This window comes from Rhamphochromis sp. 'chilingali', assembly GCF_963969265.1.
Source record: "Rhamphochromis sp. 'chilingali' genome assembly, chromosome: 10".
Taxonomy (NCBI): domain Eukaryota; kingdom Metazoa; phylum Chordata; class Actinopteri; order Cichliformes; family Cichlidae; genus Rhamphochromis; species Rhamphochromis sp. 'chilingali'.
The window spans coordinates 4,238,050-4,254,465 of NC_137937.1; the positions used below are offsets into that span (position 1 = coordinate 4,238,050).

Below are 16,416 nucleotides of genomic sequence, written 5' to 3' on the forward strand. Positions count from 1 at the left end.
AAGAAGGAATAAAAAGAAAGCATTATTATGCACCGTAAGCTCTTATGTAAAACAAAAGACTATTCAAGTTTTGAAAATTGAACTCCCCCGCACATGTCTCACAGTGGTTTGCGCCGTTTTCTAACTGTTTTACTCTGAAAAGTTGAGTGTTAGACAAAGGAAGTGTGAGACCCTACACTTTCTGCCACATAGGCAGATAAACATATTTACACATTTCGATATGGATTTGGATTGTCTTCCTGTTGCGTCATTGTGACCACCAAAAGGAACTCATTGCAATAAAGTAGCATTTTTATAGCATTGTTCTAGAGTTACTGACCAATCACAGGAGTTTGGACTGCAAGCCAGATTTAACCTCACTGATACAATGTTATATACTATATAAACTTTAGGTACTTTGTTTATCTCATTATGGGAAAAGCATGGACTGTGGGAGGAAGCAGATTACCCACAGGAAACTCATGGAGGAAGAACATGCAAACTTCACAGAGAGAGGCCCCAGCCAGGTCTCAAACCAGGAACTTCAGTGCAGTGAGTGACAGTAGCTGGCAGGGGTTAGCACACTTTACTCACAGCAAGACGGGAAGGTTCCTGGTTTGAATTATAAGATTTTTTTGTATGTTTTTGCACTTACCTGCTTATTATTGAATTTTTCTTTGACTCAGTGACATCAGTGCAGTGCATATATCTTTTATCCACTGATAATCCTTGTTTGTATATATGTTGCTTACATTTCAATAACTATATAATCTTAAAGGTGGTCTAACCTTCCACCAACATCAACTATTACTGCACAGACTACTATGACAATGTTGTGCCTATGAAGGGTGCAGCTTAGACAACCACTGTGTTTCCTGTTCTGTGGCATTGGCATCAGGCCTTGAACAATCAGAGCTATAAAGCCCACGTATGGAAACACGAATGAAACTTTAGAGAGGTACTACAAATACAAACCACACTGATCTACCGTGTTGTGCAAAAGTCTTGAGCTATCACTCATTTCTTTATATTTTGCCAGGAGAAGGGGAAATAGATGTAGTATTTAATTGAAACGTGTGCAAATATACATATAAATACAGTATATAAGGCAAAAATAGGATTTGTACAATTCTAACAAGCTTGAAAGTCAGTATTTGGTATGACCGCCTTTATTTGTTAACTCAGCCTGAACTCTCTTCTTGTCATGTCTTTAGGTGGTCTTCAAGAAAATACATGGGAAATCGGAAGAAATTGTGTTTTTGTGACAGACTGCTAGTAATAAAGTGGCTGTTTGCTAAGCTGTCTGTTATCTACTTGAGTTATGTGCCTCTCTGGTCAGAAACAAGCACTGTACTGAAAATGAGTGAAAAAGCAGCCAATGTCCAAAGAAAAACTTTGAATGACCTTCAGAAAGCCTGGACCACTTTAAAAATTACACGAAAGTTTGACTGCTTAGAAACAAAATATAGACATGAGAGATGGCTCAAGACTTTTGGACAGCACTGTATAGGAGACACACAATTTTTTTTCATTTGAAATTTTTGCATTGTGGCACAGTGTTTCTGACTTGACATCATATACAAGTAACAAGTTTGAAAGGAAATAACTGCCATAAGCAGAAACCGGAGCAGTGACAACATTGTTGCACTGGTATGCCTCCTTGTGCCAAAAGTATAAAACTGCATCTAGATGACAACAGGGAACAAACTCTTGCTTTATGTTGTGCAAGTAAAAAACCATAAGACTTTATCCTTCACACAAGTTTTCTCTAGCAAATTGAAGCCTACCTCCGACTCACATCTGTAACTCCTGCGTGCAAGTGAGAATTCAGACACCAGCTGGTTAAATAAGATACTCGACCATTTATTAAATGTACAGAAATACTGTTCAAAATTCACACAAGAAGGTGTCAAACAACAAATCCTCAGTCCAAATGTAAACAAAACGGTTGCCCCATCATCATGTAGAAAGCTTTAGGAATGACAGTTTTCATTCTCTAAGATGGATTAACAGCGCTCATGATTCGAACCCAATCACTGACAGCTGAGCGTCAGCGTCATCCGATGCCGTCGACAGCTCGGAAATGATCACGCCTTTGTAAACATTAGAACTGATGGGTACCTTGAATTGCAGTGGACTAGTAAAGCTGCTGAAGACTCATTTTCACTAGCTTTTAGACTGTGCACATATATCCATCAAGTGCTGTTAAAGAGTTAAGACTGTGGCCTTGAGAATAGATACAGTGCTGCAAAATTACAGTGATTGAAAGAAAAGGGAAATATAAACCCATCACAGAACATCAGAGCTTTACTTTATAAACATTTTACAGAATATGCTAATTTAATCTATCAAAATGACGACATGGATGGCTCTTTGAAGTGGACAATGAAATGCAATCACTTTAGCTAGAAATCAGGACAACACAAAAGTCTGAAGCATCGAAGACAATTGTTTAAAAAAGAACAAACATCTGAGACCATTCCATTTTTTTTTTTTGCTTTTTGTGTTTTTTGTTTGTTTGTTTTTTACCTCAACCTTATTTACAGAAATACAAACCTCATATCAAATGCAACCAAATTACAAGAGTTTAGTAAATTTACCAAAAACACTTCATCTCCAGTGGTACGGCACAGGTCGACTCACACACTCGGATCTAAAAATGTGCTTGCCTAACCATGTCTTGTGAAAGCGGGGGGATGTTTCCAAAGGGGAGCACGACTGACTAGCACACCGGCAGGAGCTGGGACAGAGGCATTAGCTGCGTCTGTAAACAATCACGTCATGATCGGCATTGGACCTCAGTTAGCAAACCACACATGGATGTATCGGTTCGCCTTACTGCTGACAAGCAAAGACAACATTCCTCTGTAGCTGCTCTAACACTGTTACAGCTCTATCTGCGATCCATTTCTATTTCCGTATCTACGTAACGGCTGCCAGTTGGGTCGGAATACTACAGAAATCCAACACGGCACCCAGCTCCAAATTAGATTTCCAGAAGGATCCTGCACTGCTTATTAAATCATTTTGTACAAATGGCTGAATCTGTCTTGATGTGCGTATCACAACAGTTGGCACAGCACGCCAACAAACACCGGAGCCTTTTCTTCACCTTTACTCCATCACTAACCATGTGGTGGTTTCATATAAATTATTACAATCAATAACAATATGTTAACATTCAATAAAAAGGAAAAAGTGTGTTCTATATGTTACTATAAATGAAACCCTCTGACAGCTGAGCTGGGAATATGGCTGAATGATAAAAAGCTGAATTATCAAATCTCCCCCAGCAGAACTTCAAGCTTTTCTGAAACATACCCCCTTTATTAGATTCATCAGGTCGGATCCCCCTTTTGCCTTTCATCGTAGCACAGATTCAACAAGGTGCTCTCAGAGAATTTGGTCCATATTGACATGATAGCATCACACTGTTGCTGTAGATTTGGCACGTCCATGACTACTCTCTTGTTTCTCTACATCCCAGAGGTGTTCTTTTGGATTGAGCTCTGGTGAATGTGGAGGTCATTTGAGTACAGTGAACCTAGAGTTTCTAAAATCCTCACACTAGCCTTTCTGGCACACAACAAACATGACACTTTCAATTTATTAAATCACCTTTCTTTCCATTCTGAAGCTCAGTTTGAACACACAGAGGCTGCCTCGATTATGCCATGCGAGTGGCTAATATGATCTGGGTTCATGAGCAAATGAATAAGTGTACCTAATAAACTGGACAGTGAGTGTACACTACACTATATATAAAAAACTGGTATTGCCAAAATAAACACAGTCAAAGGTTTAAATAATGAGGCAAAGTTATGGAAAAGTAATCAGTTTAGGGCAGAGGTTCAGCATTCACACAGCTCTAAATGCTTTGCTCCCAAAGGTTTTTTGTACTATTTTGCTCGACTGACATCATCTCGACAAGGTTTTCCTTATTTGGTCACCTTAGGCACAGATAGAACTGTGGCTCTTAAAAATGGCTTGCTTCAAACAGACGGAGTGTGACTCGTAAAAGACAAATAAAGGATGTGTTCAACAATGACACTCTAGCAGTGTTACAGAAAAATATTATGAAGTTAAAAATGAGTTAACAGATGTTGGCTGTCACCAATTGCCTTTCTTAAGGCCTCGAAGGAAGCGAGGGGTCTTTAATTCATGCAGAATGACTTCACTTCTTTGGGACATAACAGGTCAGACTGACTTATGGACCGACGTGTGCTGTGAAAGACTTCCGCGACAGAGTGACGCGCTATTACCTGGCTCGCAAAGAGACTTTGCCCCACATTAGCATACTGCTGCTGAAATAAATGTGACGCAAGTAGAAGATAAAATCCCCAATTTTTTGCTGTTCGGTGACGTCATTCATCTGTACTCGAATAAACATTCAGTGATTCAAAATAAAGCAACACAACAGCAAGAAATGAGCCAAAAGGTCCCTGCTATGGTGTTATTACACATTAATAAAAATGGCTGCGTGCACCTACTAACCTCTATTTTAAAAAAAACTTTTAAATATGGCTGCATTTTACACAATTAGACAGAGAAAAGGTGTTTGATAAAAGAGGCCCAATGTTTGGTCATGTGCTAAGAGGAATTAAGAGCAAGCCTGCATGAGCTGGAGAATATGTACACAGTGAATGTGAGAGCTGGTCTGGAGGCAGGAAAAAAAAGAAGAAAAAAAAAGGGCTGCTTCTCATACTACACACACACCTCCCTAAATGCCATCTGTGTCTCACTTGGACACACGGCTTCTCACTCACACCTATTTCCCCTCCCTGTCCTCTAAACGGCCCGGTGTAAAAATGTAGTCCAAAGCCTGTCTCTCAGCGGCGGCCACGTTGGGGTGCCACAGGTCCACCATGAAAACCACCCTGGGGCCGTCCTCCTGGCTCCCTGCGTGCATAAAAACAAAATCGATGTTGTGAACTTAAATCTATAACAGACTCGCATTAAAAGGCTCTACATCTACCTTAGCTGCTGGATTGAATTAGGCCAATCCTCTTTTAGAATAAATAAAATGACACAGCCTAAGCCAAGATTGAATTTTAATGCCTTCTTACCCTCGTGGAAAGCCCTGTGAAGGAAGGAGTCGTCGAAAAGCAAACAGCTGCCCTCAGACCAGCACTGCGGCTCTCCACCAACCACAAGTTCACAGGAAGGGGGCACTCTGAGACCTGTCGAGAAAAAGACAAAAAAACAACAAAGTAATAAACGAGCCAATGTGTCGTTATAATAGTTCAAAAATAAATGCACTTAAAACATTTGTTTTGTTTGGATTCTACTGCGCAGGTGGCCTAATGCACAGGTCATAAAGGGCCCTGTGTCATTACAGCACGCTGCTCTAAACGCTCTCACTAAAATGACTGCATACGTAACGATAAACGTGACTGTTTAGAGCCATCTCACAGGGTACAGATGGAAAGGGAATCAAAGCTCAGCTGCATGAAAACATTTTCTAGCATAACACAACATTTTAGCCTTTTGCCTCCATGACTCAAGAGAATTCAGGTTTTCAAGAGCAGCTGATTCTCTGCGTTGTTCCTTATAAATACACTGAAATCATCTGCTGTTGCATTGGCTTAAAATTCACACTGAGACTCATTAGTTCCAGTTCAGTGAACTCTCTTACCCAGGTGGCATCGGAGCCTGACATTTGTCGGGCCGTAATGCTCGGTGATGAGCGCCCCGGGAGTCAGTACTGAGAAGCAGGCGTTCCCAAACACGTTGTTGGAGATGAAGGTGCGCAGCTGGCCCAGCACCCTCCAGGCTCGGGGACATCTCCTGACATTTAGAACCAGAGGGGTGCCTTGGTTGACCAGGTAGTAGGTCCACCACTGCCCGCGAGGAGTATTGTTGGCCTTCCACCCCGGCGGGAGGGAGGAGCCGCTGCGACCCGGAGGCTGGTGGTAGATGCTCTCGAACTCAGCCAGGAGTGCAGGGAAGCTCTGCTCAAGCAGCTCCACGTCATGTCTCTGCACTTCCCTGGAGAAGAAAGGTGCTGACGGCAGGTCGGGCAGGAAGAAGACCTCTGGCCGCTGGATGGTCGGTCGGCTGTTAAGGTACCGGCCTTGATCACGGACTCCTTTGTGCACCCTGCCCATCCCTGACCAGGTGTAGCGCTTGGCGTATTCCTGCAGGCTGTGATAGAGCCTCTGGTTCAGGCTCTCTCCAGCGCTGGTGCAGCGGAAGCACTCTGACGACTGACAGAAAGCAAAGCCGTTCTGCTCCTCCAGCATGGATCCGTGCTTTCCCTTCCCCCTGCTACGACAGTCTGAACTCATGAAGCCCCCCACCACACCTCCAATCCGTCCCGTGCCAGCTAGATACCTCCCACGCAGAGGGCTAGAGCCATGCTCCCGGCCCACCCGATAACAGTACCACATAAACAGCAGCAGCACACACATGGCTATGGCAAAAGCACAGATCTCACACTCCCTTATAGACTGCATCCCTCCAGCCACCATCTCCCTCACACTCTCTAGTGACCACTCCATTCTGGCTCGTTTCTGGGTTGCTGAATCGGTAGGAAACGCAAAACGATGATGGGGAAGGATCAGTGAATGTGTCTTTTCTTGATTGTGATTGAAAGGTGGCCGTAAACCACACACACACTCACACGCGGGGCCACGGGTCTAGTGTCAAGCAGCTCTTATCGCCCCTCCATGATGGAAACAGTCTGCTGATTCAATCTGACACGCTCGCTCTTCAGGCCCAACATTTCAGCACTTTGCAGCGAGTGAAGGTTTCTCGTTGCATGATGTCTGGCCGTGTGGTATTTCTGCTGCTGCCTCTCCTGCTCTTTCAGACAAATGCAGACAGACACCACGCCTTAGGGTTATCAGTTCTCTGGAAAACAAAGACAGAAGGGAGAGAAAAGGGGGGCCATGAGAAGACAGGAGGGTATAGAATTCACAGCAGGAGGACGGTGCCATCAGTGCGCCAAACTCTGTTTACGGTGTGACGTGGGACTCGTTACACTTTGCTTTGTATCTGTGTGAGACACACCTGCCTCTCTGACAAAAACTTACCATCCTGGATCCACCACATGTTAAACACAGCTGCTGGAAGTCACCCACACACTATTGACTTCAAAACAACTGCACCCCATGCACACACACACACACAGTGAACACAATTTTGAATTCAGCCTTACACACACACCCACCCACACACCCCTGTTCTCCTCTCTATAAAATCATGAGTCATGGGTACATCGCTGCATTTAATTCTAATTTCTCCCCTTTTCTATTTTTTTGCGCATGCACACACACGCACGCGCTCGGAAGAGTGAATTATATAAACGTAAACAGTTGCTGATACCCACCCACATTTATAATTTGGCATTCATAGGTTGCTCAGCAGGAGCTGCATAAATGGATCCTCGGGGGGAGCGGGTTCTAGTCTGTGGAATCGTATGCTGAGTATATAACAATAATAAAAAGGCTGGATTACATGAGTATGATTATATAATGATAATGGGACCGGCAGCCAGAATGCGAGGAGTGCAATGCGTCAACTGTGATCAGAACTCCAGTCTGCGCTCTCACCAAAAATGGTCGGGTAATCCTGCTCCAACAGATCCTCCCCTACATCCTGTCTGACACCATCAAGACGCCCCCACACCCCCCTACACACGCATACAGACAAACACTCGCTGCTTTTAGGACACACTGACCACCAAACCCTGCCGAGGAGAGCGATATAAAACGCTCATTCTTCCAAACACTCCACTGTTTGAATGTAATCCGAGCACTCACGGATGCTGCCACCGGGATCGAGCTGTCTACAAACTGATGCCCAAAATATTGATGAGCTGTAACGTTCCACAAGGCTCGGTAAACAAGCAGAACTAAGGTCACGTTTCCTCCCCTCTACCTGAGTGTCTGAGGCGGGTTTCAGATTCATACCTACTCAACATTCATGACTGTGGGCATGTCGAAGAGACCGGCGCACAGGTGTTTCTCCAGGCGAAGCTGCGCACCACTGCAGTGCACACGGCAGACGGATATCACTCGCCAACATCACAGGAAACAGCTCCAAAATGCACAAAAGAAGTCGTGACTGGAACCAACAACAGAAAATAAGAAAGAAACAGAAATGAGAAGCTGTTCTACCGACAGGAGGAATCTTTGTCTGGCTGTCTGTGGAGGACGGCAGCGGAGGACAGGCTTCAGATAATATTGATGTAAATACTAAAAGCTCCACCAGGGAAGCCACCCAACACAGAAAGGAAAGGAATACCCACCAATATTTCCGGTTATGACTTTCAAAGTAAAAGTCTAAAATTGTAAGCGGAGGAGGGCAGACTTTCAGTCGTAGATTCTGCTGTAAAACTGTCCCTAAACAAATAACAACAACAACAACAATAATTATTATTATTATGATAAGAGCTTCCTCATTAACCACACACTAACCTTTGTGCATAAAATTGTGTTAGCTATGTAAGATTTCAATAAATTAATTTAGGGTCTTGGCATTTTCCTCACAATGTTAAGAAAAGTAATAATTCCGAAGAAAGTAATAAATTACCGTGGCAGTAAAAGTAATATATGGGAACACCATTAACAAATGTCTTGAGATTCAATTTACTGTAGTCAGTTATTTTACTTTGAAAGAAAAACTGCCTTCCCTCTGATTTTGGTCTCTTGATTATTTTTACTTGATGGAGCTCTTCCGCATGTCTCATGGCTCGCCCATCGACTGCTGTTTAACATTTCTGGAGACATCATTTCCCAAAATGCATTGCAACTTGCCCTGATTTCACCCACAGCAGTCACAAAGCAATAGTTTGCTGGTTATAGTTTATGACAGTGCACATCAAACAACCTTTCCTGGAAGGATTCAACTCACAATCTTAAAAATTTGAGCATTTTTATTTTCTTTGAAGTCACTTTGTCGCTATGTAAATGTGTATATATGTACTCGCATTCAAGGGGTTCCAAAGTGTTTTCTTTAAACAGAACATCTGACAAACACTGACAAAAAGAAAAAAAAAATTAACAGTACAGTTAGGCCCATATATATATTTGGACACTGACACAAGTTTAGTTTAGTTTTTTTTTAACCTGTTTACTGAAACATATGTTTTTTATAAGAGACCAAAGGTATTTGGACAATTGGCTCAAAGGCTATTTCACGGGCAGGTTTGGGTAATTCCTTCATTATGTCATTGTCAGTTAAGCAGATAAAAGGCTTGGAGTTGGTTTAAGGTGTGGTGCTTACATTTGGAAGATTGTGCTGTGAACAAACAACATGCAGTCAAAGGTGCGCTCAATGCAGGTGAAACAAGCCATACTTAAGCTGCAAAAACAGAAAAAACCCATTCAAGAAATTGCTACAATATTAGGGGTGGCAAAATCTATAGTTTGGTCCATCCTGTGAAATACAGAAAAAAACGGATGAACTCAGCAACACAAAGAGACTGGGATGCATACTGTGTGCTCAAATGCAATCAAACTGATTGGGCAGTGTTTCATAATACAGATGGACAATGACGCAAAACATACAGCCAAAGCAGCCCAACAGTTTATTAAAGCAAAGAAGGTGAATATTCTTGAATGGCCAACCTGATCGTAACCCAACTGAGCATGCATTTCACTTGTTGAAGACTAAATTTCAGACAGAAAGGCCCACAAACAGAAACTGAAAGCTGCTGCGGTAAAGGCTTCAGGCTGTCATTGCCCGCAAAGTGCACCTAAGTTCTTTATTTTAAATTCATTATGGTAATCTACAGAACCAAAATTAGTAAAAAGTTGTCTCTGTCTAAATAACCATATTTGCATATTTAACAATATCCAGAGCACCTTTAAGCTAGAATCACTGCTATGGTTGTTTTGACTCAGCCAAACAGTTAATTTGTGGTTTACATCCATGTCTGTGCACTCATGATACAGTATACATATGCAGTCAGTTATGTCCAAAAACACACCTTTGATTACAGAATTGCATTCACGTCATGAATGAATCCGAGTGAACATTTGTCCTAGATTACGGTACCACTGTCGATTCTTTACCTTACGATATAATGCGCTCTGAGACAAGAACTGTTGATTGTTAAGTGGTGCTATATGAATAAAACTGAACAGATCTAAAGAAGGTGTTCCTGAAATTTAAGTTTATTAGAACAGGACATATAATAAATAAAACACCGAATAAAACATGAGCAAAGTACAATTAGAAGTGCTTATTCTGATGGAGACATTAGAACTGTAGACAGCAGCTAAGTCAATAAGGATCTGTGTACACACTCCTCCTGTGTCCAAAAATCCCCAGAAGTGGCATCGCTTGAATAGAATAGAATAGAAGAATAGAATAGCTTTTATTGTCACTGTTACAGGAACAATGAAAGGCTGTTTGGCATTTCTCCAAGTGTGTGAAGTACACAATAGCATAAGTATTTACACAATCACACACAAATTTACATTTACACAAGAAAGATATGTACAGGTTATACCTGCAAACATACGGATACACCCATACAAACATACATACATATGTGTATATATACATGTATGCATGCGTACATACATGCACACACATATTTCCACATACACGCTTACATATATATATACATATAAATACATGCCATCTATTGAGAGGTGCATTGAGAGGTGCAGTGTGATCAGTGATATTGCACATCAAGTGGGGGGGTGCTGTTGCAACTATACTAAATAAGGCTATAATAAATACAGTTTAAAGAGGTAAGGATGTTGGTTGCATTGAAGTATAAATAGAAATACGGTTTATAAATAAGGTGTAATGTCCATGAATGTTGTAAGTGCAGTTATCCTCCAATCAGGGTGGAGGTAGGGCATATTGAGTGCCATAGTTCAAAATCCTCAGTGCCACTATTTTCTCTGCTGTCTTCAAGATGCTCGCAGCTGTTTAATTTTAGGTAGGGGAGAAAAGTTTGACATATTTCACGACCATTAAATGTTAGAGAAATCTCTGAAAACCAGGTCACGGTTACTTCCCGAGCAAAAACCTCTGCTTGTGCAGGAAGACAAAACTGCTAAGTGACACCAGCTGAAGAGCAAGCATTGAACTGTGTGTGTGTACAGTGCACACTCTTGTTCTTGGTACCTCTCTTCATGTACCAGTGTGACAAAGTCCAGAATGGAGCCTTCAATGTCACCCCATCAAGTTCCACCTGAGCTTTACAGAAAATAAACTCAACTTTTCCTTCGTTTGAAGTTTTTCAGTTCATCCAAGAACCTCAGCAGTTTCTGTTAACATGTTGCTGTTATGCTCCTCCATCTCAACCACTGAGCCTGGTCAGGATGTCTTTAGAGGGAAAAGACAAAAAGGAACAAAAGGATTTTTTTGAAAGTTTTTTGTTGTTGTTGCTGTTGTTTACTTTAAAGCAAATAAATAAATAAATAAATAAAATGAAGAAAAATGCAAAGTTTAATACTGAGAAAACTGAGGTAGAAAATAACTGAAGAATAAATTGATGTAATCGATTTGTATACTTTACCATTAAAAGAAAGAAGTTTTTAGGTGCAAGAAAAGGCGTTGCCTGCCAGAGTCTCTCCATGGGAGATACTGAGATAAGTAAGTAAGTAAGTAAGTAAGTAAGTAAGTAAGTAAAACTTTATTTATATAGCACCTTTCAAGATAAAAATCACAAAGTGCTTCACAGAAGCTGAAACCTAAAAATAAAAATCAACTAAAAGCAAGTTTAAAAAGATGGGTTTTTAGCTGTTTTTTAAAAGTGACCACTGAGTCCACAGATCTCAGGCTCAAAGGGAGAGAGTTCCACAATCTGGGGGCCACAGTTCCAAAAGCTTTGTCGCCTTTTGTTTTCAGCCTCGTGTGCTGGACAGCAAGCAAGCCCTGGTCACATGACCTCAGGGACCTGCTGGGAATGTATGGATGCAAAAGTTCACTTATATATGTTGGTGCTTGTCCATGCAGGGCCCTGAAAGTCAAGGTTAAAACCTTAAACTGGATCCTGAATTTAACGGGGAGCCAGTGCAGCTGAATCAGCAGGGGTGTGACATGGGAAAACTTGGAGGACTTGGTCAGAAGCTTTGCAGCAGCATTCTGAACAACTTGCAGACGATCCAAAGAGGCTTTACATAAACAAGTAAACAAAGAATTACAGTAGTCCAGACGAGATGAAACAAATGCATGAATGACAATTTCTAATTCGGAGCGCGATACAATGGGACTCAGCTTAGCAATGTTTCTCAAATGATAAAAACAGGAGCGAACCAAAGATTTTACATGGGCATCCAAAGTCAGAGCTGAGTCAATACTAACACCAAGGCTCCTGATAGACGGTTTTGCAAATGTAGCAAACGAGAAAGAACACAAGCCAAAGCTCACTGATAAAATCAAGCTAGCGCTAAACAAAACCAAACAATCAACCAGAAATTCACAGGAACATTTTGCTTCCTGCCGGGACAATATTGTGTGGGAATAAGAACCTCAGGTGCCGTAACACCTTTTGTTCCTCCTTGAATTAAAACTCAATCACAGAAAATGCCGTACTCCGACCTAAAACTTACACTATTAATTCATCATTTTCATTCTGTGCCACTGTTCCTCATCAGGGCTGTGTGAAGCACAGCAAAGAATTCAGTCAAGGCCTTGAGCCATAAACAGACATCACGCACAGACATTGTTTTCATAACCAAACCGTTTTAGAGCTTATTCCTAAAATCTACATAAATGCCTTCTAGGTGACATATAACACATTCTAAGTAATCAATGGCTCCTCATAAAAATTATGCATTGGGATGTTTGTGTGCAGCATTTTGCATATCAGCATAAGCAAAGCATTCTTCATTGCATCAGCGTGTATGTGTGTGTGCGTGTGGATCACTCTTCATTGCACAAGCGTGTGCATGTGTATGTGTGTGCATCACTTCTCAGTGAATCAACATTCCCGTGTGTGTGTGTGTGTGTGTGTGTGTGTGTGTGTGTGGGTGTGTGTGTGTGTATGTGTTTCTCTTCATTCTGAGTCAGTGCATGTAGATGTGTGTGTTTGTGTGGGTGTTTGTGTTCATCACTTTCCTGTTCTGGTGTTCTGGGTAAACCACTGCCTGAAGCATGCCCTGGGGTCCTGCCCCCCTCCTTTTCAGTTTGTTTGCGACCATTGCTGCTGCTGCTGCTGCTCAAAATTCAGTCCGTCCTGGTTCTGACCCCAATTGGGGCAGTCCTTTCTCCAGTGTCGATGTTCACCGCAGGTGAAACCTGCATCTTCTTCTGTGTTTTTGTCCATTCTGAGGTGCCTTCTGACCTCAGTTACTCCTCTTGTCTCGGTCACGCCCTTTTTCGCCACCCGATCATCCGTGTTGGTCCATCACTGTCCTGCACAGTGTGAATGCAAAGTTATCAAGGTCAGCATTCTTTCGCTCGGCCTTACTTTTCATTCGGGCTTGGCGGGCGTCTCGTCACAGCTCTGTCAGCTGACGCAGTCTGGGAATTTTTCCCCCGTGTAGTGAAACGGGCCTTAGGTTTAGTGCTCTCCGTCTCGGCTGCCTGAGATCACATTCCTGCAGGTCTGTTGACATTCTCAGGTCGTTGTTGTGGGTCCAGCTGTTGCAGCATTTGGTCAGTGTCACGTATGGGGGAGAGCAGGAGTCCAGTCAGCCTCGGCTTTCAGGGCCGGCAAAGCAGCCTGTAATTAAATATGTATAGAAAAAACAAAAACAAAACAAAACAAAAACAAACAAAAAACAAAAACAAACGAACAGGAAAATGTTGTTGTGTTGGCTGTGTTATTCAGAGGGGAGGCAATGGGGCCAGGCCCTGTGTCAGCCTTCTCTCCCCCTTTTTTTTGTTTTTTGTCTCCCGATATAATCAACTCCTAACCCACCAAGTTGACAGGACAACACCGGTATATGTTAAAATTCTTAAGATCATGTTTAAAAGCCCAAAAAGGAACTTTCTTTCATTCAGTAATCACTTTTATTAATCAGTCAACAGAAAACATGTCACAATTTGAATCTTTTAACCACTAAATTTGTTGTGTCTTCCCTGGTTGGTTAGACCAGTGTTCCTTTTTTTTTTTTAGTTAAATTGTTGTCCTGCAACCCAGAGGGTTTCTTTGTCAGTAATGTATAGACTTCATCATTTAAGTATGTTAATTTTTCTTTAACCTTGCTGGAAAATCTTCACGTGTTCATGAGTGTAAGCTGTTTCTTCATTGCGTGTATGTGCATTTGTATAAAAGCAGGTTAGTTTTATCTTTTCTCAAACTAGGCGTTACCTTAAAAGGAGCCTTTCTCTCAGATTTCTCTGCTTGTGTGTGTTTTTGTTTCACCTTTTTGTTGTGATGCTCCGGACGCCTTCCCAACCTCCACAAGTCCGTTGGCCCCAATTTTATGTGTTAAAACTTCTCTTAATTTCTCCTCTAATTCTCTCCTCGCTGCTGTCTTTTTCACAGCTGCTGATTCGTGCTGGGTGTGGTTCCCATTACCTATAATTTTGCTTCGGCCGCTGTGCTTGTGGGGGCAGTTGGTCCAGGTCCACAGCTTCCTGTTTTAACACACTAAGAGATTTATTTTAATTTCATTTTCATCACTTTTAAACCGATAAGCAGGCAACACGCCTACCTTGACAGCGTAAACTGTACGCCAGTCTCCCAACACATTCCTCTCTCTACTCCTCTATAATTCTCCACTGCACACCTCTTACTATCTCTCCTTTTTATTTTTATTACACCACAGAGTAATACACCCAATTATGCCCGTCTATCTCTATGTGGCTCCAAATTCCCTCTTTATTTTAATTTCACACTCGTCAGGGGACAGGCACACAACAATTTCAACCACTGAAACGAGGAATTCAACCTTTTTATATTTCTTTACTAATCTAGACTCAACGTTTGTTCGCAAAATGTGTCTTGTTCTAGTCCGGAAATAAATGTGAACCCGTGATTACACGGCCGTTCCAGTGTTATTTCCGTAGCTATGCGGGGGCCCTCACCTCCCCAAGTCACCACCTCGGCACCCGGACAACGCCGGTCCTGGCCACGCGTCCACGGACAGGAGGGTCGCCACTCCTAGGGCAAAGTTCCACAGGTACACTAGGCATCAACCTTTGATCCTAAAATGTGTATTTGCTCTAATGTCCTCCTAATCAAACACATTAACCGTCACTGTCACTGTGTTCACGCTTCACACTCCACACAAAAACACACTCAGAGCGCGCCTCACTCACACTCTCACTCAGTGCGCGCTTCACCCACAAGACAGCACCCAGAGCGCGCCTCGCAGCTTCACACACACTCTCTCACCCAGAGCGCGCTTTGACACTCACACACAACACTTTTCCTCAGCGGGAATTTTACACAGAAACCTCTGAGCTCAACTATTAGATCTTCTTAAAGCACACTGCACCATAGACCAAAATACCCTTTTCTCTGCGATTATGACCGCCACCACGGGGCAAAGTCGCATCATAAAAGTGATGCTTGCATCCCCGAAGTTATACCTGACATCATAAACCAGGTGTTGCTCTGTACTTAAATTTTTACTTTGTATTATGGCCGCAGCCCTTTATACTCGACTGACGCCACAAACCACCATCAAAACCTCTCTCAAATGTACTAAAATTAGCACCAACCACTACTGCACTTCACGGCCGCACCACCGGAACACGCCGTATCATAAACCAAACCTACGGACGTGTTTCGCTCTCGCGTTGCCAGCGTCCAACTGCACCGTGAAGCCAGTATCTGCTTGTCCTTAAATCAACTTCTATTTCATAGCCGGCAAAAGCCAGGACGTCACTGACACCATAAACAAAATAAACAAACCTCGACTTCAATGTACTGAACTTATGGCCGCGTCTTCAGAATAAATTCTAACGTATTATTGCTACAGAAGCCAGTATTAGACAAAATTAAATGTGGAAGGTAAAGTGGCTGCAACTAGTCCAACGTAGTATGTTATTAGTATCTCGGTAGAGGCAGATTACTGCAATCTAGACCAACGTAGTATGTTATTAGTATCTCGGTAGAAGCAGATTACTGCAATCTAGACCAACGTAGTATGTTATTAGTATCTCGGTAGAAGCAGTTTATTTAACACACTGGAATTCAGCCTCAACTTATGTTGTTAGTATCTTGCGCCAAAAACCAGACACCGACAAATTTACTGTGAAAATACATGTGACTCAGCGAACAGATTAATTTGGAAAGCCCAATATGCACATTTGGTATTTATAATACAACAGGCTGTGCTTACCTTTCTGTTTTAGGCCGGCCTTCTGTTCACTTTGCCCCACGATCTCACCAAAGGCCAAATCTACACCTCCTCAGCACACCAAAGATCCGGGTCACACGGCACCAAGTTGTTGAAATCTCCCAATTCTTTGAATCTTTGGGCTGAAGGAGGGACAATACTCGGTGTATCAATGCTCAATCAACAATCATTTATTTCCATACAATTCAACAGTCAGAGCATTACAACGTCCGGA

General features: G+C 42.3%; 1 protein-coding gene across 2 annotated transcripts; it reads right to left on the minus strand.

Moving 5' to 3' along the window:
- Positions 1-2,270: 2,270 nt before the first annotated feature.
- On the minus strand, positions 2,271-12,910 carry asphd2 (aspartate beta-hydroxylase domain containing 2). 2 transcript variants are annotated; one of them, XM_080894214.1, is made up of 4 exons: positions 7,897-12,910; positions 5,615-6,831; positions 5,046-5,159; positions 2,271-4,878 (listed from the first exon to the last, which is right to left on the minus strand). In XM_080894214.1, the coding sequence occupies exons 2-4, from the start codon at positions 6,477-6,479 to the stop codon at positions 4,748-4,750; spliced, it is 1,110 nt and encodes a 369-aa protein (XP_080750340.1). In that variant the 5' UTR covers positions 6,480-6,831; positions 7,897-12,910; the 3' UTR covers positions 2,271-4,747. The 2 variants fall into 2 exon arrangements, with proteins under 2 accessions (XP_080750340.1, XP_080750339.1); XM_080894213.1 differs by having other exon boundaries at positions 7,893-12,910.
- Positions 12,911-16,416: the final 3,506 nt, after the last annotated feature.

Excerpts from the sequence above, each read along its gene's own strand:
- asphd2 (XM_080894214.1), bottom strand. The coding sequence starts at position 6,479 with ATGGAGTGGTCACTAGAGAGTGTGAGGGAGATGGTGGCTGGAGGGATG. Across the intron at positions 5,160-5,614 it reads CAGGCTCCGATGCCACCTGG|GTCTCAGAGTGCCCCCTTCC; the intron begins GTAAGAGAGTTC and ends TTTTCTCGACAG. Across the intron at positions 4,879-5,045 it reads TCACAGGGCTTTCCACGAGG|GGAGCCAGGAGGACGGCCCC; the intron begins GTAAGAAGGCAT and ends TTATGCACGCAG.